Source organism: Ursus americanus, chromosome 13, assembly GCF_024610735.1.
Source record: "Ursus americanus isolate L20-20 chromosome 13, mUrsAme1.1.p, whole genome shotgun sequence".
NCBI lineage: Eukaryota > Metazoa > Chordata > Mammalia > Carnivora > Ursidae > Ursus > Ursus americanus.
Window position 1 is genome coordinate 39,409,008 of NC_142139.1, and position 25,279 is coordinate 39,434,286.

The window sequence follows — 25,279 nt, forward strand, 5'->3', positions numbered from 1 at the left end:
GGAACAGAGAAAATGATGGACGGTAAATTAACAGACCTTTAGAAACCTGTGAGACAATGTAGTATTCCATCAAAGGTATAATGCAAGAGCCAAAAGAAAAAGAAGAATGGGGAAGAAAAACTTTCTGAAGAAACTATGGGGGAAAATCTTCCAAAATTTAATGAAAAAACTAACTTGCAGATCCAAGAACTCAATAAACCACAAAAGGATAAAAACAAAGAATCACAACTAAACAAAATATAGTCAAAATTCAAAGACAAAAAAAAATGTTAAAAGCATTAAGAGAAATAAGACACAACATATAGAAAACAACAGTAATATAAGGCTGACATCTCATCACAAACGGTAGAAGCCAAAAGTCTATTAAACCACCAAGTGCAAACAAAAAGAAAACTGTTAAAATTTTATATCCAGCATAATTATTACCCAAAAATGAAGAGATGTAAAAGTGTCCTCAGATGAACTGGGAAAATTTATTGCTAACATACATGTCTTATAAGAAATAATAAAGTCCACCAAGAAGAAAGGAAATACAGTATTATAAAACCATTAAACAGAAAATATTTTTTAGAAAAGAAAACTAGGGGCGCCTGGGTGGCTTAGTCAGTTAAGCAGCCAACTCTTGATTTTGGCTCAGGTCATGATCTCAGGGTCCTGCAACTGAACCCCATATGGGGCTCTCCACTCAGCAGGGAGCCTGCTTGAGGATTTTCTCTCTCCCTCTGCCCCTTGCTCCTGCTCACATACACACTCACTCACTCTCTTGTGCTCTCTCTTTAAAATAAATAAATAAATCTAGAAAGAAAGAAAGAAAGAAAGAAAGAAAGAAAGAAAGAAAGAAAGAAAGAAAGAAAGAAAGAAAGAAAGAAAGAAAAAAAAAAAAGAAAGAAAGAAAACAAACTAAACAATCAGCAGAAGTTCTGGCTCAACCAAGACGAAGTAAAGCTAATTACACCCTCTCTGTCTTACATATTAGAACTAAAACAATGGGAAAAAATACAAAAAGCAATTTTGTAAGCACTCTGAAGACGAAACAAAAGCAGATGCATTGGTGTAAAGGATGGTAAAATTTGGAGAATTATCCATTATAGAGAGAGGAGTCTCAATTTTTATTTTCCCTTGTAAATGTGACCCAAAAGTGAGCTCTTATCTCAGAGGTGGATGTTAGATGTTCAGATGGCTAATACTCTGAGAAAAACTGTCCTTTGACTAGAGGAACTAAGAAAATGGGTTTGTACAGGTCGGTGGGGGGGGGAGAGTAGTCCTGAATAGGAGCAAACAGGAGAGAAAGATCCTCAAAATCTTTGTAAAAACCCACAAAAGCCCTAAACTGACCCACAAGATGCATTTGTGTGGGGCAGACACAGACCAGAACAGTGAAATCTTTCTAAATTAAAAAAATTTTTGAATTATCATCCAATTCTCTACCTAATCCCTGAGTGCATTATGTGCAAGGAAGACACAAAGCAGGACAAGAGAGGTTGATTTTTTTTTTAAGACTTTATTTATTTATTTGACAGAGAGAGAGACAGCCAGCGAGAGAAGGAACACAGCAAGGTGAGTGGGAAAGGAAGAAGCAGGCTCCCAGCGGAGCAGGGAGCCCAATGCGGGGCTTGATCCCAGGACTCTGGGATCACGCCCTGAGCCAAAGGCAGACGCTTAACAACTGAGCCACCCAGGCGCCCCAAGAGGTTTTTACAATAAATGACATTTGGAACCTCTACCCACAAAGGATAGGTAGAACTTGCAGTCTAACTCCTATTACTAAAATAAAACAAATAAAATGTCAACATTAGTTAGAGGATTTTAACAAAACACATAGTTTATAAAAGATAATATTCACAATGTCTAGGATACATTAAAAAATTACTCAACATACAAAGAACCAAGAAAATATAACCATTTCTCAGAGGAAAATACACTGAACAAATGCTGATGAGATGGACAAATTGTTGTATTTATCACACAAAGATAGTAAAGGAGTTATTATAAATATGCTCTGGAAGGTGAAAATAAACACAGTCTAATAGGATCAGAAAATAGGGTTCTCAACAAAAAAAAAATATAAAATTAACCATATTAAAATTATACAACTGAAATGTAAAAATCTAAAATATTTATGAGATGAGCTTAATACCAAAACAGAAAAAGCAAACAAAAAGTCCATAAAGTTGAAGATCAAGTTTATCACATATAGCAAGCTTCTATATCAATAGACAGTATCAAATCTGAAGAACAAAGGAAAAAGATTGAAATAAAGTAAAAAAGAGGCTCACAGACATGTACATCAAAAGCCCTATTATAAATGTCACTAGAGACCCAAAATAAAGGGAGAAAGATATAACTGAAGCAAATCATAGGAAAATAAGGGCCCAAAACGTCTCAAAATTGGTGATAATCACAAAGAAAACTACCATAAGATTGTAGGAGGAACTAAAGAATATGTTTTGAAAGCAAGTACAAAAATGTAGTACATTTTATTTAGCAAATAAAGATTTAAATAACCATATATTTCTCATTAGAAACCATGGGTACCAGCAACCAATGGAAAAATATTTTAAAGTACTAAAAGAAAAAAGTAGAATTCTACACAGAATTCTATACACAGCAAAAAATACCCTTGCATGATGAAGGGCAGATAAAATTATATTCAGAGGGGCGTCCAGGTGGTCCAATCAGGTGAGCTGTTGAGCGTCTTGGTTTCAGTTCAGGTCATGATCTCAGGGTCATGAGATGGAGCCCTGCTTCCAGCTCCGCACTCAGCAGGGAGTCTGCTTGAGATTCTCTCTCTCACCCTCTCTCTTTGCCCCTCCCCCCATTCACTCTAAAATAAATAAATAAATCTTTTTTTAAGTTATATTCAGAAAAAATAATTTTAAAATTCGTTTCCAAGAAAACTACTCAACAAGAAATGTGAACAGAGTTCTTCCAGAATGGAAAAAAAGACTACCTGGAAACTATCTGGAAAAATGTAAACAGGGATTTTTCTTCCCTTAAATTCTTAAAATACATATAACAAGTGAAACTAAAAAGTGTATCATTGTCTAGCGAGACTTGTGATATATTAGATGTAGTAACAAACAATGGTGGTTAAAAGGATAAATAGTTGAAATGGTTCTATATTTTATTTGAAGAGGTAAAATATTAAACCGTGAAATTTCTGTGCAACTACTAAATATAATTACGCAGAGATAGATATAAAACCAAATAGATTAATTTTAAAAGAATACTAAAGGAATTCAAATGTAAGAAACACAGGAAAAGAGAAACAGAGGGAAAAACTACACTGGGACAAATAAATAATAATATGCTAGGCAAAAATAAAGACTTATCAGTAGTTACATTAAAAGTAAATAGTTTAAACACAATGAGAAGACTTAGTTTCTCAGTGTATATTTCAAAAAAAAAAAAAACTGTAAGAAAACAAATTTCTGTTGTTTAAGCAACCCAGTCTATGATATTTTGTTATGGAAGCCCAAGTAGACTAATAAAATGATGGTTTGGGATTGGGAATGAAGGTAGCAATATTTAAAAGGGAGCAGAGAGAGCTTTTCTTGCAGTGCAAATGAGTACTACTGTTCTAGGACCTAAAGATAACTCTGCTAAAGAATTCAGTATTATAATACCTGTATAACAGCACTAACCATACAAAATACTAACCTGATTTGCCTGATCTGTCTTCACAAATTAAATAGTAACACATCCTCTATAATTAAAGATTTCTTCAAAAATCATAACACATAAAACAAATGGGTCTTATACCTTAACTCATTTATAATATATGATCCAGTAGTACTTCCCATATTTAAGAATCTTCTTTCATTTCCAAACTAAACTCTTATATTAAATATATTTAAATCCCTGATATACAACTCTTACCGTAATCCATTCCTTTGGTCAAAAGCAGGAATCATAGAGTTAGGATGTTCTGACATTAATGCAACAAGCAGCTGTAGGACATCCATTAGATTGTCATCCTAAAATCAAAATAGAAATTTTTTTAAATAAGAAAAAAAGAACTTTTTTGAACACTGAATACTTCTTTAATAAAAAAAGTAACTTAATAAATAGCCATATGATCAATATATACTTGTTTTTAACAAGCTCATTCTTTATACATACATATTCATCTGTTTAACTCAAATATCACATCACCAAATCTCAAATGTCTAAATCAAAGAAACATAATCCTTCTTAAAGTATACAGTATCAAGATTTCCTGAAACATATTCTATAGATATACTACATCTAACTTAACAGGTTTTTTCAGACAGAAAGAAATTGAGGAAAGGAGAAACTAAGTTGTTTTCTTTTTTTATAGCAAAACATATCAGAGCCAACAATAAGGTAATCGATGCTGGCAATCTGATGGCAGTGTTGGAGACAACATATGTATAATTTCCCAATTTTACCTGAAGTGCTTTATTCACTGACCCTCTCAAGAAACCAGTTGTAACAGTAAGCTTTTGAGGAAATAACTGAATAGTTTTCATATATTATCTGTTGACAATACTGAAGATATAGATGATCAGTAAATGTTTATTGAGGCAACATACTACCGTATGTAGTATAACTTGTTAATACTGACAGAAGAGCACAGAAACATATACGAGTTCTGAAATCCAAAACAATTCCAAGACAATCCTACACAGCCTTGGTTGAATATTCTAGTATGTATGCATATTTAGAACCAACTTGGCAAAACTGACCCAAAAAAGGACAAGGGAAGCAGCTACCAAGAGCTAATTCTCTGTTGCCCTGTCTATAACTTTTTGTTCACAGCTGTGGAACCGCAGTTATTTGAACATCTAATTTTCAGTAAGCTAAGCAGATATCTAGAGCTAGGGAACTGAGGCTTAGGAAAAGTGTTCTTTGAAAGACCTAAAAGATTTCTGAATTAACAGATTAAGAGAAAAGAGAAGATCACCATGATTTTCAGCTTCTCTTTTATAAAGTACTTCAGTCCTGTAGGGAGTTAGGGTTAATAAAAAACAAAATCATATACAATAACATTACTGGGAAGTTCAGTTGAAAAATCTTCAACTATTGCATTGTATAAAGAAATTCAACAAATAAAATACCCTAATCAAGAGGAAAAAGAAAGTACAATCATTAATGTTTGAGTCAAATATAATCCAATCAAGAAATTTAATCCACTTTTCTACCTCAATTAAGAGCAATAGGACAAAATAGTATCTCCCATTTACTGATGATTTAAAAAGACATTATTTCATACTATAACAGATATTTATTAAAACACAAGACATGAACTATAAAATAGAAATGAAATTATCATTTGAAATGCTGTGCTTTACATGAAATTACATCAATTCTAAATTTTACTTATTTAACAAATACTTAATCCCATTATTTAATTAGATTATATCGCCATGTATTACATTTTCCCAGGGCAAAATAATAAAGGAAAAAACCCCAAACATTTCAATCTATTTTCAACCTCCTTTTCAACCACATAATTACAAATCCCATTATAAATAAGTTGTTTGACTTCACAGTATTTGAACATGCAAAATCAGTTGGAAGACTGTGTTATGAATTTAAAAATCTAATCATTTTTAGTCATTTTCATAACCTATTTTTCCATATGTTACACTGGTTCCTAGAGATACAATGAAGGTATTCTTTGGCATACTTTCTTATTAATTCAATGAGATCCAATTTCAAAACTTTTTAAAGCTTTTCATGATTATTCTCAGAGCCATCTTGTGGTAATAAAGGATCTTGTGGTAATTTAAATGAAAGTTGCTAAGATTTAGTTCCTAAGTACATTTACTCCCCATTATATTAATGAAAGATCACCTTAACTTTTTACTTTAAAAAGAAAGACCATAATGCAGCTCAAAAAATAAAATCCCAAAATATAAATTTCAAATGTTACCTCATGCATAGTGAGTAGGTAATTGAGAATGGCCTGCAGTTCATCTTCCTTTACTCCAGAATCCTTTAAAAACATAATATAAGTATCTTAAAGTATCTTATACATGCATTTTAGAAATTTTTTTTTAAAGGTAAATAATACACCTAACATTTGTCAACCTGGTCAGTTGCTATAAATATACAAAGATACTATAATATAGAATCTAAATTTAAAACATGAATTAGGGGAAACACTAAAGATATGCAATAATCAAGACTGTGTAGAAGTCAAAGAAATGATATCAGGTATCCTGTTTTCAGAACCATACATGACAGGCTATCTAAAAAAGCTATTAAACCCTGAAGTAAGAAAACCAATAGTTAGTGATAAAAGAATACTATTCACACCTATCACTCCACTAAATACAGAAGACAATTTTTCTATTTCTTTTTCTATTAAATTTTGAGAGTAAATGAACAGCTTCTAAAATTACCAGTTAAACGGTCAGGTACTAAAAACTGAGTAGTACTGTTCCCTGAGGAAAACACTGCACTTTTAAATATGAACTCACTATGTAAATTTTCAACCTATCCTATCAATTTATTAATGATAAAACAAAACTGCAATGAGAAAAGAGCAATAAGAAAGAGAATTAGGAAACAAAAACACACAAAAAAATTTAAAAACACAAAAATCAAGTGATAAGTTTTTTTTGTAAATAGAAATAAGGTATCTGAGTCTAAAAGATATACGAAAAGTTTAGCCCACTTAACATAATATTAAATTCTAAAAAATAAGAAAATGACATAGGAAAATAACATATTGACAAAATACATTCATACATTGCTCTCTTATAAAACCAAAATACCTTCCTTTAAAATAATAAATTTTACTTTATCTACAACAGAATAAGATGGGACAAATGTAATAATTTCTAAAGGCTGATACATCTTTCTGGTACCTTTACACATGGAAATTTTTTCTCAAAAATCTGAATGTCAGGTACAAGAGGCCCGCTAAAAATGAAACCTCCTCTTGACTACTGTATCACTAGCGCCAAGAACATACCTAGTACTTAACAGAAACTCAGTAAATATTTACTGAATGAAAGAATAAATCCACTTGAACCCCTAGAGAAATTCATATAACATATATTACAATTATCAATCTCCAATTCTGCAATGATGTACAACCATATGTGTACAAGAAAGAACAAAAAACCACAGAATCAAGTATCTTTCAGAGTACTTTCCGATGTGCAAACCTAATAACCCAATAAAGGGTAAATAAACCCAAGATTGTATATTATGTGAAATTATAAGTTAAAATACAGAACATGCTAAAGGAGAAGTAGTATAAACTCACCTTCATCACTAACTGTTTAATGAACATCAACAAGAATGCTCGTAGAGAAAGTATTTCTTTTTGATTAGGTCGTGGTCCATCTTTGAAAAAAATAATATACACACACACTTAGTGTTTCAAAGACCTCAAAGTATAAAGCTGTCTTTCCTAATAGTTTCTTCCATATATTTATGAGAAATATAAAAGTGAGTCACCTAAAGAGACATATGCCTCAACATTATCATCTAGAATTGAAAGGAAGATAAAGAGTTTCCAATATGAGCAAAAACTAAAAAAATTCATCACCACTGAACAGACTTTACAAGAAATATTAAAGGGAATTCTTTAGGCAGGAAAAAAAAAAGGTTATCACTAGAAATAAGAAAATACAGGAAAGAAAAAAATCACACTGGCAAAGGAGAACATAATAGTAAAGGTAGGGGATCACTCATTTGTAAAGTGAGTATGAAGACTGAAAGACAAAAGTAATAAAATCAACCAGATCTACAATAATTAGTTAAGGAATGCACTAAATAAAAAATTTTAAATATGACATCAAAAATATAAAACTTTGGGAGATGAAAGTAAAAATGTATTTTAGAATGCATTTGAACTTAAGGAATAACCAACTTAAAATGGGCTTCTATATACAGAGTTTGTTAGATATGAAGCTCATGGTTACCACAAACAAAAACCTCTAATAGGTACACAAAAAATAAAAAGGAATCCAAACAGAACACTAAACAAAATCATCAAATCACACAGAAAGACAGCAAGAAAAGAAGAAAGGCACAGAGAAGAACTATAAAAACAACAGAAGACAATTAACAAAATAGTAATAAATATGTACCTGTCAGTAACAACTCTGAATGTAAATGAGTAAAAAAAAGCAGACCCTCTATATGTTGCCAACAAGATACCCACTCTCTAAAGACACACAAAGACCAAAAGTGAAGTGATAGGAAAATATACACCATGCGAATAAAAATGAAAAGAAAGCTGGGTCAGCAATACTTTTATCAGACAAAGTAGACGTTTTAAAAAGCTGTAACAAGAGACAAAATGCATTACATATGATAAAGGTATTAATCCAACAAGAAAGTATAATACTTGTAAATATTTCTGTGCCCAACACTGGAGTACCTAAATATATAAAACAAATATTACCAGACAAAAACAAGAACTTGACAGTAATACAATAATAATAGGGGATTTTAACACACCTCTTACATCAATAGATAGATCATCCAGACAGAACATGAATAAGAAAGCACTGGCCTTCAATAACACATTAGAACAAATATAATAAACAGATATATACAGAGTAGTTCCTACAAAACAAGATAACATTCTTCTCAAGCACATGAAACATTCCTCTACAATAACAGCATGACAGACCACAAGGTAAGTCTCAATAAATTTAAGAAGACTGAAATCATATCAAGTGTCTTTTCCAACCATAAGGATATGAAACTAGAAATCAATTACAAGAATAAAACCGGAAAAAAAAACACAAACATGCAGAGACTAAAAAACATGTTACTAAAAAACCAATGGGACAATAAAGAAATAAAAGAGGATATTAAAAAATACCTTGAGATAAATGAAAATGAAAACACAATGTTCCAAAACTTATGAAATGCAGCACAAGCAGATCCAACAGGGAAGTTTATATCAAAACAGGCCCACCTCAAGAAACAAGAAAAATCTCTAAGAAGACATACAGATGGCCAACAGGCACATGAAAAGATGTCCAACATCACTAACCATCTGTGAAATGCAAATCAAAGCCATAATGAGATTTCACCTCACACCTGCCAGAATGGCTAAAATCAAAAAGACAAGAAGTATTTAATATTAGTGTGAATGTGGAGAAAAGAAAAGTTCATGCACTGTTGGTGGGAATGTAAAATGGCGCAGCCACTACAGAAAAAAGTATGAAGATTCCTCAAAAAATTAAAAATAGAATTGCTATACAATCCGGCAATTCCACTTCTAGGTATTTATCCAAAGAAAACAAAAACATTAATTCAAAAATATATATGCATCGGTATGTTTAGCACAGCATTATTTACCACAGCATTTATGGAAGTAACCTAAATGTCCACTGACAAATACAGGAATAAAGATGTGGTGTGTGTGTGTGTATACACACACACACACACACACACACACACACACACAGGAATATTATTCAGCCATAAAAAAGAGTGAGAACTTTTCACTGTGACAACATGGATGGGCCTAAAGAGTGTTATGCTAAGTGAAGTAAGTCAGAGAAAGACAAATAGTGTATGATTTCACTTGTTTGTGGAATGTGAAAAACAAAACAAAGCAAAACAGAAACAGATTCACAGATACAGAAAACAAACTGACAGCTGCCAGAGAGGAGGAAGGAAGAAGATGGGAGGATGCACAAAACAGGGGAAGAGGTCAAGAGGTACAATTTTCCCATTATAAAATAGTAAGTCACAGGGATTTAATGTACAGAGTAAGGAATACAGTCAATAATATTGTAACAACTTTGCATGCTGACAGACGGTAACTAGACTTATTGAGGTGACCATTTCATAATGTATATAAATATCAAATCACTATTTTGATACTAATATAAGACTGTCAATTATTCTTCAATATAGAGTTTTATGCCTCTAGAAAGACATTCAATCTCACATACAATAGTATATACAGTGTTCCAAATGTATAAAATGGGTTACTTTGAAACTACAATGAAGGAGTTTATTTTTTATTAAGGTTGGATGAAATTCAAAACATGAAAATGAGGTAATAAAATTTGTATTCAATAATAATATGCACTTACATTTGTTTTAAAAGACTCTGAGAATGTTAGTACAGTAACAAGTTTACAAAGGAAAATCCAAACTTATATGTGAATTTAGTTAAAAAAAAAAAAAAAAGCTTCGGTTACTCTTGCATAAGCTAATACAAAAATTTTTAAAAGTACACCTCAAAACAGTTTGGTTCATTTGGAAGGGAAACATTATGTTGACTACCTCTGACATCTCCTCCCCTTCTTGAAAAAGTCCCTGGTCACACATGGCTCACATTAAAGTCAATTTTCATGTCTCAAACAAATAATCCCCAAGTAGAAAGCTTTTGAAACCAAACACCCATTGTTATAAAATCCTAAAGTTAGGTACCTGTTAGCTTCATATTTTCTGCAATTTTCCCTCCACTAATCACTATTTACAACTAGTTCTCAGACCACCAAAGCACAAGACCACCATGACCTCAAATGGATCAATTAAAATAGGAAGAAAATTGCTTAAAATTTGTTCCACATGACAATTCCTAGACAAAGAATCGGTTACAGAGTTACAATAGAAACACAAACTTTGTCCAGCTCTCTCACTTGAAGTATGAGACTTCCCCAAGGTCACTAATCAGTTATAAAATCAATTCCAGAATACAAAACTAATACCCAGGACAGTACATGATACCCCTACAGTACCATCAAATAGTCATCAGGAAATTATGACCTAGTTCTCTATCTGCACAACCCTACCACCTCAACCAGATCATACAACTTCTGTGTGCATTCATATCTTTCTAAATTATACATAGCATATCCTCTGAGAATAAGCAGATTTTGAAAGGCATAAAGAAACATTGTATTAATATGAAACTTGTATTTGTAAATCACTGAACAGCCAAAGCATTTAAGTACAATGACTCTCCAGCATCTACTTCCTGATTTCAAATAGCAGCCTTCAGTTTTTATCAAGGCACTGAACCCAAACTCACTCTCAGATCATGTACTTCAGAGGTGCGAAGGGCTTCCATGCCCACATATGCGTAATCAGAAAAATACCTGCCACATAAGACTGTGCACATGATGCAGCCAGAGCCATTGAGCAACAAAGAGACTTTTGCTGGAAATGTTCAATACAGGCAGACACTCTTTTGATAGACTTATAGTTTTAAGGATGTGCAGGTAGAGTTGTTGTTTAGTACTACAAGGGAGAGAATACATGAAAAGAGCCAACACAGATGAACTGGGAAATGGAGAGAGACAAAATGGATTCAAGGGGCATATTCTGAACCCTGGCACTAAGTTCAACTGATAATGCCAGTTTATATGAGCTGATTAACTCCCTTTTACAACAATAGCCAATATGAAGCAGGTTGCACTTACAACCAAAAGATCCACCATTTGTCAAAATTTTTATTTTGATAACTTCCATAAATTTCTGACATCATGAATGAATACCATCTCTCCAGTAATTTCCTGATTATACAGGAAAATAATTACTGAAATTTTGTAACTTCATTATATTATTTATTAGCAGATACATCCCCTACTTCCGCAAGAAATCTTCATTTCCCAAAAAACATGGTTTTTCAATAATTCTCATCATGATAATTAGCTTCAGCATCAATACCATAAGCTAATATAGAACTTCTCATTTTCAGAGACTTAATAGTATCATCCTAGTCATATTTGCCTGCAAACAACTTATACCAGCAGAAGCAGCATTCTCCCATAAAAGTAGCAAGTTATTAACCTCTGGCAACCTCAATTCAGGACAAACTATTAAAATTATCAATAAGATTAAAGTAAAATTTTGCCATGATGATATTCAGGAAAACTTCAAGAATAATATATTATTCTTTTAATATATATATATTAAACAAGGAAAAGAAAAAAGAAAATCTGCCATGATGATATTCAGAAAAACTTCAAGAATAATATATTATTCTTTTAATATATATATTAAACAAGGAAAAGAAAAAAGAAAAAAAAAAGAAAAGAAAAAAATATATAAATAGGGATAATATACCTAATCCTTTAGGGGTGATACCACTTCGATCCTGAGGATTCACTGCCCAGTAGTAGTACTTCAGTGTATGCATGATGAGCAGCACTGTTCCAACTCTCCGAATGGCATTATATATATTGACTGTACCAATGAATTCCGTGGATAAGTAAGTATAGAGTGTCAACTGAACCTAGAGAATCAAAATGAAGAACTTACATCAAAGAAGCAGCATACCATTTTATCCCTGGTTCCAGTAATACTCTCACCTGGATTATACTTGTTCCAAAAAGATGCTGAGCTTGATGGTAACACCCATGCTAACAGATAACACACATTCACTGGCACGCACACACACACAAACACACACATTCCTTATAAAACTACACCAGGTAAATGCTTCTTTTACAGTTTCATTATAAAGAAAACATCCCCTAATATATCAAATTTTTACAGCACTATTCCATGGAAATAACTGTTTAATTCCTATTAAGCAATGAGCAATTATTCATGAGCATATATAACCTCTTTACGGTAAGCTTACTAATTATACTATGCATAGTAGCTTTAAAAAGCTGGAAATTTTCTTCATTTTGCAGAAAAGTAGAAGATAAAATAACAAAAAAAGAAAAAAAGGAAAGAAAAAGTAGGAATAACTCGAAAGGGAAAAAGGTAGAAGTCAAAAGGGAAAAAAAAGTGTAAAGCCTACCTTAAGAAATATTAGAAAAACAGAATTCTAATTGCTCATTGACAGAAAGATTATAATCATAAGATTATACTCTCTGAACATGTTTATCAGTATTATCCTCTAATTAGAAAAGGATTCTACTGGAATGCCTGGGTGGTTCAGTTGGTTAAGCATCTGCCTTCAGCTCAGGTCATGATCCCAGGATTCTGGGATCAAGTCCCACACTGGGCTCCTTGCTTGGCTGGGAGCTTGCTTCTCCCTTTGCCTGCTGTTTCCCCTGCTTATGCTCTCTCTCTCTCTGACAAATAAATAAATAAAATCTAAAAAAAAAAAAAAAAGGATTCTACTAGTCTTATTTACAAATAAATTATTTCAATAAACACATAAGAACTTAGTAACTTCAAAATACAAGCTCTTAGGAGAAACAAAAGATTATAGGTACTACTCTACCACCACACATTTCATATTAGTACAAAATTTCACTGAAATTACAGCTCTAAAACTCACCAACAGCTACAATCTAGTACTTCCAACAGCACAAAATAAGGATTGCTTTTGTTCTACTATTGTGTCAAAATCAAGAATTTTTCAATTCATTGCTAGTAGATATACTTTATAAGTGAAAAAATTTTAAGTAGGACATATACACTTGCCCCTTGACCAAAGACCAAACTATTCCCAATCATTTAAAATGGAACATTTATGCTGTCTTCCTAGACAATGACGGCATTTTCATTTTCAAACCTGCAAGATATGTCAGTGTTACCTGGTAATTTCTTTAGGGAGCAAAAATTAGGTACCTATCTTCCAGATGCCCTATAAATAAAAATCAAGGTTAAATGAATCAGGGAGCCAATTAGTAACCATATATGGTAAAGAGTGGCAGATTCTGAACCACTTAAAATTGAGGTTCAATTTTATAATGATTATAGTTTAGAAAACTATGTATGTGGAATATCCCACTGTCTCACTGAAAAATAGTATTATGTTGATGCAGCTAATGTTATTCAAATGGATAGCCCCAGTATACTTGTCACTAAGGCTATATAACACTTCTTTGACATGGTTCAAACTCTTAACCATGCTATTTCAGTCACTTAAAAAATATTTACATCCACTTATGCATAGTGATGTATTAATAGAAATACAAGGACATATACATTATCCCTTGGTAGCTGAAATCCAGTTGAAAAGATGAAAAATACACATAAATTTAAGTAAAAAGCCAATGTAATAAAGATGCCTATTGAAACATAAAGACTACTTAAGGAAATTCTTTTAAAAAGTGCCTAGAATTGGGGCACCTGGGTGGCTCAGTTGGTTAAATGTCTGCCTTCAGCTTAGGTCATGATCCCAGGGTCCTGGGATTGAGCCCTGCCTCATCAGCCCTGCTTTCCCTCTCCCTCCGCCTTCCCCCACCACTTGTGCTCTCTCATAAGTTAATAAAATCTTCAAAAAAAAAAAAGTGTCTAGAATTAACACCGTTATAAAGGGGCACCTGGCTGCCTCAGTTGGTAGAGCACACAAACAACTCTTGATCTCAGGGTTATAAGTTTGAGCCCCACAGTGGGTGCAGAGATCACTTAAAAATAAAATCTTAAAAAAAAAAAAGAATATATGTAATTAATTCCATGTACCTAATTGTAAAATATGTAATTAATTGCAAAATGAGTAGCAAAGAGTTATTAGAAACTATCAATTTGGAGGGCAGAGAAATTATTACAGGATAAACTAAAATACTCAAAAAAGCCTGACTAATAAAATAGGTACTACAGTAGGCTTTGAAGATTAGTAGTAATATAGGTAGAACAAAAGTAGAAATTTCAAATAGGGAAAATGGTAGATCATACAACAATAGGTTTCCCAAGATCTTGTACAATGGTCCACAATTCTGATTGTGCATTAGAACACCCGAAAAACATGTTTTAAAAATGCTGATGTCTGGGCCCTATCCCAGACCAAATAAAACACAATGTGGAGTGAAGGGGGTGGAATTCTGTTTTTTATTTTTTTAAAAAAACCTCTCCCAACAGGTTCTGTTGACACCTAAGATTAAGAACATCTGCTCTGGGATAACATTTTAGTACCTGCCTAGCCACTGAGGGTAATTGAGTTTTTAAGCCAGAAAGCTTAGAAAGGAGAACTGACATGAAGACTTAAGGCTAGAAAAGGGACTACTTTATTCTGTAAACAATGGGGAAATTATTACACAGTTTGAGGCTAAGAAATAATCTGAGAGTGAAATGTTAAAAACTAAGAATTCTGGCCAAAAAATGATAGTGATAAAAAATGAAAAACTGAAGAAAGTCAGTCTATTAAGAATGATACTGTAGTAAAAGAAAAATGGAAAGTTTTATACAGGAAATTTCACCTCTCCTTTTAGGTCATTAAAAAGACAATCTCTGAGAAGATGAACGGATATCATACAGCATAGTCAACACCCTTTTCCAAAAGCAAAGGCTGATTCATAAATACATACCTTCACCTTTGGTAACCACAGGTGGAATTACCACGAAGCTAATGAAGCTTAAACTTTATGCTCACTCATCTATAGAGGTTCTCTGCAAAACCCTAAACCTCATTTTGTATGCATCACGTTGTATTTTTTTTCTTAAAAATTTCCTCCCTCCCTGTAATTGTATAACACCCAGATCAAACAAACTTCGGAAAACAAAACAAACCATTTTAGAACTATCTCCATAATACAATTAAAGCAGATATAACCCTTTATGGATACACAAAACAGACAGCTAAAACAAGGAAAACTTAGTATTATCAAATCAATTATAAATTCTAAGAACAAAATTAAAGAAAATTATTAACAAGGAAAAGGTAAGAAATAGAGTGTAGTAACACCAGGAACTTAAGAAAATGATATTACGAATTTTAAAAATATTCCTCTACAACTAAGTATCTAAAACAGGCTTTTTGACCACATCAAAAGAGATCCAAAGCCTTACAAATATGCTGCCTAGTAAGACAAAAAAAAGTGTCTAGTAAAAGGTTTAAAAAGTAACTTGAAACAATCCTTGAAAAGAAATAAGACTAAGGGTCATAGAAGAAAAAGAGGTCAAATTTGAACCCAGAGATAAAAAGGTACAACCTCCAGCTGCCTCCTTTGATTATTTCCAAATGGCAATCAGAGTCAGCAGCTGTTTTTCTCTTTAACGTTTGAAAAGACCAACTGAAAATAAGATACTATGACTCTAGAAAAGCAAAGAAAGTCTGCATTTTTTTCTGACAACTAAAATAAGTATGTGTTATTCCAACCTAAACAATGATAAACACTCTAAGTGGATCAAAAGGGAGAAGTGGAGAGAGGAAATTAATAGGTATGAAATAATACAACTTCTAAAAAAACTGCAGATAAGGCAGGTACAATTATGCAATTTAATAAAAATTTCTATTTCAATTTCTCCTGAACACTACCACAATTAATATTCTTAGGACAATTTAATACAACATTAGGACTTAACAAAGGTTTTATTTATATACTTTATCACAAATTCACTTATATTCACTTAGAAGGAATTGGTTTATTGTTACAGTACTAAATAAGTTGTGTATAAATATAATTGTATTTAATAATTTAAATTCATGTGAATTAAAATGATTAAAGGAGACCAGTATATCATGGAAGCCTTAAAACTGGGTGACATTTCAACTATTCTGGCAGAATTAAACTCATGTATATGTATACATACATATGTACACATTGATATTGTATGCATACTGGCAACAGAATAGAGCTACAGTTGATAGGAAACATTATATTTACATTGGACCTGTCCAAGTTTGATTTATACTTAGTAAATCAAAGTCTCTCTCAAATAAAAATTTTGATTTAACAGAAAATAAAGAGTATAGCTCTGTTTCTTAAAAATACTGACATGGCTTGGAAAGACTACCCAATGGGAAACAGTCTCTTCAACAAATGGTATTGGGAAAATTGGGCAGCAGGATGCAAAAGAATGAAATTGGACCGCTTTCTTACACCATACACAAAAACAAACTCAAAATGGTTTAGGACCTAAATGTGAGACCCGAGATCATAAAAATCCTAGAAAAGAGCACAGGCAGTAATTTCTCTGACATTGGCCATAGCAACATTTTTCTAGATATGTCTCCTAAGGCAAGGGAAACAAAAGCAAAACTAAACTACTGGGACTACATCAAAATAAAAAGTTCCTGCACAGCAAAAGAAACGATCAACAAAACTAAATGCAACCTACTGAATGGAAGATTTGCAAATGACCTATCTGATAAAGGGTTAGTATCCAAAATATATAAAGAACTTATACAACACCCAAAAAACCAAACAATCCAATTAAAATTGGGCAGAAGAAATGAAGACATTTCTCCAAAGAAGACAACCAGATGGCCAAAAGATACATGAAAAGATGCTTAACATCACTCATCGGAATTGCAAATCAAAACTCAGTGAGTTATAACCTCACACTTGTCAAAATGGCTAAAATCAACAATACAAGAAGCAAGTGTTGGCAAGGATGTGGAGAAAAAAGAACCCTCTGGCACTGTTAGTGGGAATGCAAACTAGTGCAGCCTATGTGGAAAACACTATGGAGGTTCCTCAAAAAATTAAAAATAGAACCCTACAATCCAGTAATCGCACTACTGAATATGTACCCAAAAAATACAAAAACACTAATTCAAAGGGATATATGCACCCCTATGTTTACAGAAGCATTATTTACAATAGTCAAATTATAGAAGCAGCCCAAGTGTTCATCAATAGATGAATAAAGAAGATATGGTGTCTATATAATGGAATATTATTTAGCCATAAAAAAGAATGAAATCTTGCCATTTGCAATGACGTGGATAGAGCTAGAGAGTATAATGCTAAGTGAAATAAGTCAGTCAAAGAAAGACAAATACCATATGATTTCATCATGTGGAATTTGAGAAACAAAACGAACAAAAGGGAGAAACCAAGCAACAGATCTTAACTACAGAGAACAAACTGATGGTTACCAAAGGGTAGGTGGGTGAGGGGATGGGTGAAATAGGGATTAAGGAGTGGACTTGTCATGATGAGCATTGGGTAATGTACAGAATTTGTTGAATCACTATATTGTATGCCTGAAACTAATATAACACTGTATTTTAATTATACTAGAATTAAAATCTTAAAAAATACACTGCTCTACAAAAAAATATACACTGATATGCAAATATACCTAAAAAGAAAAAAGTAAGCTTCTCAAAAAACACAATTTATTGAAATTTTACTTGACAGCATGTGAAAGGATAGAAGAAAATCCTCATAATTATCACTCTCCTCAACTACAAAAACTTGGTGAAAACAGTAAAACAAAATCAATATATATATATAACAAAATTATATATATATATAAAACAAAATTATATATATGTATTACCTTGGCTGGGGTATGAATCCATATAGCTGGGTTAAGAAGAATGTGATCACACAATTGTTTGAGTAGGGGCATCCCATTCTGCAAATTACTCAGATATTTTGAAAATGCAAGACAAAGCTCAAGTACTGCTCTGCTGACATGGGACTTGGAAGACTGTAAAAAAAAAAAAAAAAAAAGTAGATCAAAGGTCACTACCAGGGCCGAACCCCCCCCAACCGGGTGGCTCAGTCAGTTAAGCATCTGACTCCTTATTTCCATGCAGGTCATTATCTCAGGGTTGTGAGATCGAGCTCCACCTCCGGCTCTGCACTGGATATGGAGCCTGCTTAAAATTTTCTCTCTCTCTCTCTCTCTCTCTGCTCCTCCACCCCCACTCCCTCCCTCTCTATTTAAAAAAAAAAGAAGTCACTACCAGTACAAGGCAAGGAAAGTAAATTAAAGGCTGTCAATACTAGAAAAAAATTGGCCCACAAACTGTGCTCAAAGCTCAAGATGCCATGAGACTCAATGCTACGTTTCTCTAATAAAGCAATAGAGGAAAGGTAAAACAACAAAAGGTTATCTTAATTTTGGTAATTTTATGTAACCAAGGAGACACACTTGCAGAAAGAATTTCTCAACCACTTAGGAGATCAAATCCATGGTCTGAAAATTAAGAACAAAAAAATGTAAAGCATCTCATACATTACCTTTTCAAGACTGTATCCTATTACCAAGAAGCCCTTGCAGGCAAGCATCTGCTCTTGCATAGCAATTGAGTTCTTCAACAACTCCATGATAAAAGCAAGCAAAGTTGAACTAGAATAAGAAAACAGGCAATAGTCCAAAAAACATACTTTTTTTTTTTTTAAAGGTGGGGGGGTTATTAAATACAGCAAGGAAATTGAAGTTCTAATAAAATTGCCTCCAACATTATTTCAGGATTAGAATTTGAAGGTAAGATTAGGACTTACTCAATTATTTATTCCATATACTTTATCACCAACCTACTAGTAAGTGAATTACTCAGAAGCAACATGAGGAAACATGCAGGAACTAGAGAAAAATTAGCCATGTCCAAAAACAAGTAATAAAACAGCTAACATAAGTATATGAAATCCTTAAAGAATATATGTAATTTAGATCAGCACATATATTCAATTTTAGAGAGTTAGAGGCCAAGCAGAGGGGAAACATACACAGAGCAAACACACTAGGGTAGAAACACTCAGAATGTGTTAGGGCTCCAGACTGGCCTGGTTTGAATGGAGTTCGTGAAGGGGAAAATAAGAAAGTAAAATTGTGCAAACCAAAGTCCTCAAACACTAATTTAAGAATTTTGTACCTTATCCCAACAGGAAAATCATAACTCAGTAACCAACTGAGAAGACTTTAAAAACTGAATAGGCAGTACATTCATGCTCGCATCCTCACAACTTTTAGAGATACCGAAAATGGAATGGAACCTTAGTCAGCTGTTACCTCCTTCTCAAAATTTTGCTCTGAGATATCTCCACAAAGAAAGAGAGCCTGACTGGCAGCCAACCTTCTCCTCCAAAAAAGTGCTCTTAAAATGTCAGCAATTCCAATAAAGATTTTGAAAAGTTAAAAAAAAAAAAAAAAGGAAAAAAAAGGATAACCAAGAAAAAAATAACTGAGGTTCTGCTACACAGGTTTCAAACTAGGACACAAAAAAATTAATGAAGTAGCAATATGTCAAGGATAATTTTAATTTTTTTTAATGTCATAAGTACTTGATTTGATAGCTCATTCCTTAGGGGGAAAAAAGTCAGGGTGCCTGGCTGGCTCAGCCAGTGGAGTGTGTGGCTCTTGATCTTGGGGTTGTACGTTTGAGCCCCACATTGGGTGTAGAGATTACTTAAAAATATATATATATATATAGTTTAAAAAGTCATTTTGTTGCCTGAAAATAATTCCAAGAGAATTATTACATCATTAAATACATACATTGATAGCAGATATCAACTTATGTATCAAAGCAGAAATGAGAGAATTCTAAAAAGGAATGGAAAACTCATTTACTCAAATAATACATTAAACATAATTACTAGTCTCACTAGAATATACAGCCATGAAAAATTCATTCAGACACCCCCCCAATGTTTTATATTGTTTCCTCTTATGTCTCTACCTTTTTCAGAATCTATACTGTAAGAGAAGAGAGAAATATGTCCAATGTACAATCTAATTTAAAAAAAATACCACCTATAATATAAATTTCATCATCAAAAATTTTAGTTTTCAGTTATATGCAATAATTAAAAATGAAAAGCTAAATCCCCATAATAAATCACTGTCATGTAACAATTTAAAATAACTTATCTTTTTAAATTAGAATGATAGAGAAAAATGTATTCATTTTTGTTAAATCATTATTATTTCCAAATTTATTCAAAAACAAGATTATGTTTTTTACAGCTTCCATATTTCCTATCAATAAAGAATTTAGATTAATACTACTATTATTGATAGCAATTTGTAGTAACATTTATAGCTCATAAATTTCTTTATATTCTCTTTTAACCCTGCAACCAATTTAAAAGGCAGAAAAAATACTGTGTAGCTCAACAGTAATGAAAGTAACTCTCACATCAAATTAAAAAAATAAAGGCACTCACCATATAGTCAAGTCAACCTCATCAGATAAATATTGCCTATAATCCAACTGTGCAAAAAGTGGAAACAGCACTTGTACTCCTCCAATTGAATGCATAGCACTTTGAATGGAATGTGTTAAAACTGCCTTCACATCCTTATGAAATAGAACACACAGTAAAAATTCTAATGATTTCTTTTCCAAAATAATTAAAATAAAGCATAAGAACAATATGTTAATATTGCATGTATTTAACAGAAGCTACCTAATACACCTCAATAACACATCAAAATTCACCATGAAAAATATTCTTAAAAGATTATAGCTTAAAAAAAAAAAAAAGATTATAGCCAGTACCTGGAGCATAAGTGCATGCGGTGAATGAACAAAAATTGAAGGATTGTCCTTAGGGGATGATTCAAGACAGAGCTGGGCATCTGTAGCACGTGGATTGTACGTGAATGCAATGGCACTAGAGAGTTTGCCATCATACAATAAAAGTTTGTGATGCTCAGCAAGAAACAGATCACTTTCTGCTTTGAATTTAAATGTACCCTATGAATAAAAAGTAGAACAGTTAAGATAGTATACCACAAAAAGAAAATTTAGATACACATCACCACAGATATAAAAATTTAAGGAACAGACCTTTGATCATTTTCCTAACAATATCAAATAAGAAGAGCCCTGTTTCTTTAATTACTTCTAAAGTGCACTGTGTTCACTTTAAAGATTCAATGGAAATGAACTCGACTTGGTATTAAACCTTACATTTAAAAAATGTAAAACTTAGTGCCCTACACCGGGTACTTTACCATTTTTTCCATTGTATTTTGCCTTTCTGGATTTTTTTAATTGTGCTTAACATGTCACATAAAATTTACCACCTTAAACATTTATAAGTTTACCTATAGTATTACTATATGCATGTTGTTGTACAATGAATCTCTAGAACTTATATATCATGCGAAACTGAAATTCAATATTTATTGAACAACATCTCATTTCTACCTATCCCCATCCCCTGGCAACTACCATTCTACTTTCTGATTCTATGAGTGTGACTATTTTTTATAATTCATATAATTGGAATCCCAGCGTATTTATTTGCTTATTTCATTTAACATAATGTCTTCAATATTCACCATGTTGCAGCATATGTCAGAACTTCCTTCTTTTTAAAGCTGAATAGTATTCCATTGTACATATATACCACATTTTATCTATTCATTTGTCCATGGACAATTAGGCTATCTTGGCTATCATGAATAATGCTACAATAAACTTGAGTATGAAAATATCTTTCAGATCCTGCTTTTGATTCTTTTGCATACATACACCTAAGTGCGAACGCTCAATCGCATGGTAATTCTATTTTTGATTTCTTGAAGAACCACCATACCCTAGCAAACACTTGTTTATTTTGTTTCATTTTTTATAATAGCCATCCTAATGGTGTATGAAGTGATACCTACTTGGTTCTGATTTGCATTTCGGATGATCAGTGATATTGAGCATCTTTTCAAGTTTGTTCACAATCTGAGTATCTTCTTTGGAGAAAGTCTATTCCAGTCCTTTGCCCACTTTTTAAGTGGGTTATTTGGGTATTTTTGTTATAGAGTTGTAGGAGTTCATTATATATTCTGGATATAAACCCTGTATCAAATATATGGTTTGTAGGATCTTCTCCCATTTCATGGGTTGCCTATTCACTCAATTTTTTGATACACAAAGTTTTGACATGCAAAAGATTTTAAACTGAGAGATACATTGACCTGTCTGCAAACTAGCTGATTTTATCAGTTCTAACAGTTTTTTGTGAAGTATTTAGTTTTCTACACGTAACATCACATCATCTGTGAACAGATATAATTTTACTTCATCCCTTCCAACTGGGATGCCTTTTCTTTCCTATTCTTGACTAAGTGCTCTGGCTAAGACAGCTGGTACTATGTCCTACAGAAATGTTGAGAATGGGAATCCTTGCCTTGTTCCTGATCTTAAAGGAAAAGCTTTCAGTCTTTCACTACGGCATCTGATGTCAGCTGTGGGCTTTTCATATACAGCCTTATATTTTGAAGTAGTTTCCTTTACTTGTAATTTGTTGTTTTTATTATGAAAGAATGTTGAATTTCATCCAACAGTTTTTCTTTCTTTTTTAAGATTTTATTTATATTTATTTGACAGAGAGAGAGAGAGAGAGAGAGAGAGAGAGACAGCCAGTGAGAAAGGGAACACAAGCAGGGGGAGTGGGAGAGGAAGAAGCAGGCTCCCAGAAGAGCATGGAGCCCGATGTGGGGTTCAATCCCAGAATGCCGGGATCACACCCTGAGCCAAAGGCAGACACTTAACGACTGAGCCACCCAAGCACCCCTCCAACAGTTTTTCTGCATCAACTGAGATGATTGTGTGGTTTCCGTCCTTTACTCTGTTAAAATGTATATTACAACGATTGACTTTCATACGTGGACCCATCCCTCCATTCCATTAATAAATCCCTGTTCATCATAGAGTATGATCCTTTTGGTGTGCTCTTGAATTTGATTTGCTAGTATCGTGTTGAAGATTTTTGCATGGATATTAATCAGGGATATTGGTCTATAGTTTTGTTTTTTTTTTTCCTCGTAGTGCCTTTGGCTGTAGTATCAAGGTAATGCTGGCCTCCTAAAATGAGCTTGGAAGTATTCCCTCCTCTTCACTTTTTGAAAGAGTTGAGGACTGGTGTTAATTCTTCTTTAATGTTTGAATTCTCAAGGGAAGCCATATGTAGTACTCAGCTTTTCCTTATTCCGAGGTTTTTGATTACCGATTCAATTTCCTTAGTAGCTACAGTCTGTTCAGATTTGTTTTTATTACTTCAGTCTTGATAGGGTCTGTGTTTCTGGAAATACCCATTTCTTCTAGGTTATTCAATTTGCTGACATAAAATTGTTCATAGGAGTCTCATAATTCTTTTTATATTCATGGCATTAGTAGTAAATGCCTCCTCTTTCATTTCTTTTAGTTATGAGTCATCTCTTTTTTCTTAATCTAGCTAAAAACTTGTCAGTTTTGTAGATCTTTTAAAAAACAAACTCTTAGTTCTGTTAATTTTTTTCTATTGTTGTTTTAGTCTCTATCTCATTTACTTCTGCTCTAAATCTTTATCACTTCTTTTCCTCTGACAGTGCTGGGGTTAGTTTGCTCTTCTTTTTCTAGTTCCCTAAAGGGCAAAATTAGGTTAGTGATTTCAGATCCTTCTTTTTTTTTTAAATAGGTGTTTGTCACTATAAACATTCCTCTTAGTATTGCTTTCACAAAATGCCATAATCTTTGATGTTGTTTTGTTTTCATTTGGCTCAAGAAATTTCCTGGTGATTTCTTTGAACCACTGGTTGTATAAGAGCATATTGCTTCATTTCCATAAATTTGTGTATTTTCCAGATTTCTTCTGCTACTGATTTCATTCTCTTGTGGTAAGAAAAGATATCTGGTGTCATTTCAGTATTCTTAAATTTAATTTTGTGGCCTAACATGTTGTCTGTCCTGAAGAATGCTCCATATGAGCTTGATAAGAATGTGTTTTCTATCGTCATTTGGTGGGGTGTTCTGTATATATCTATTAGGTCCAATTGGTCTACATTGTTGTTCATGGTCTCTGTTTCCTTAGTGAAATTCTCTCTGATTGTTATATCCATTACTGAAATGGTTTTGAAATATCCTAGCATTATTGAGTTACTACATACTTCTCCTTTTAATCCTTCATACACTTTGGAGCCCAAAAGTTAGGTGTATGTATTTTTAATTGTTAGATCTTCCTGGTGAACTAACACTTCTTATCATTATAATTTCCCTCTTTGACTCTTGTAACAGTTTTTGACTTAAAAATCTATTTTTTTTGATATAGGTATGGCCACCCCTGCACCCTTTTGGTTACCATTTGCATGAACTGTCTTTTTCCATTCTTTCATATTCAGCATATGTATGTCCTTCGATCTACAGTGCTTCTCTTGTAGACAAAATATAGTTGGATTTTGTTTTATTAAATCCATTTAGCCAATCTATTCTTTTAATCGATTTACATTTAAAGTAGTTAGTGATAGGGAAAGACTATTGCCATTTTGTTCACTGTAATTTGTTAACTGACTTCTTTTTACATGCCAATGATTTCTGGTACTTATATCCCTTTCTCCTTTAGTTTTGTGTAAAGTTCTATAGGTATTTTCTTTGTAGTACCCATGAGAATTACATAAAACATCTTAAAGTTATAATACTTTATTTTAAGCCAATAACAAGTTCAAATACATACAAAACCTTTACTCATTTACAACTCTACCACCATTTTATGTTACTTATATCAAAAATTACATCTTTTTATATTGCATACATAGGTTTAGATGTCTTAGGGTTTTGCTTTTAAATTCCATACCAGAATTAAAAGTGATTTACGCACTAACATTGCAATATTACAGGATTCTATATTTACCTTTACCAAAGAGCTCATATTTTATCTTTTAAACCATACTTCTAAGTAATCACAGACAAGGATTTTTTCTTTAACTGCAATCACTTAAAGCTAAATGGAATGTCTTTTCCAACAAAGTCTTGTTGGAT

The 25,279-nt window shown here is 32.7% G+C and overlaps 1 protein-coding gene across 4 annotated transcripts in view; it reads right to left on the reverse strand.

Moving 5' to 3' along the window:
- LRBA (LPS responsive beige-like anchor protein) overlaps positions 1-25,279 on the reverse strand; it is a 791,030-nt gene that overhangs the window by 587,115 nt on the left and 178,636 nt on the right. For all 4 annotated transcript variants that reach the window (XM_087866503.1, XM_045798851.2, XM_045798849.2 and 1 more), the window contains 8 exons: positions 21,044-21,241; positions 20,709-20,842; positions 18,780-18,888; positions 18,091-18,243; positions 12,025-12,193; positions 7,244-7,323; positions 5,900-5,962; positions 3,880-3,977 (listed from right to left, as the gene is read on the reverse strand). In XM_087866503.1, coding sequence (XP_087722629.1) covers positions 3,880-3,977; positions 5,900-5,962; positions 7,244-7,323; positions 12,025-12,193; positions 18,091-18,243; positions 18,780-18,888; positions 20,709-20,842; positions 21,044-21,241 — 1,004 coding nt within the window. The remainder of the gene's footprint in view (positions 1-3,879; positions 3,978-5,899; positions 5,963-7,243; positions 7,324-12,024; positions 12,194-18,090; positions 18,244-18,779; positions 18,889-20,708; positions 20,843-21,043; positions 21,242-25,279) is intronic.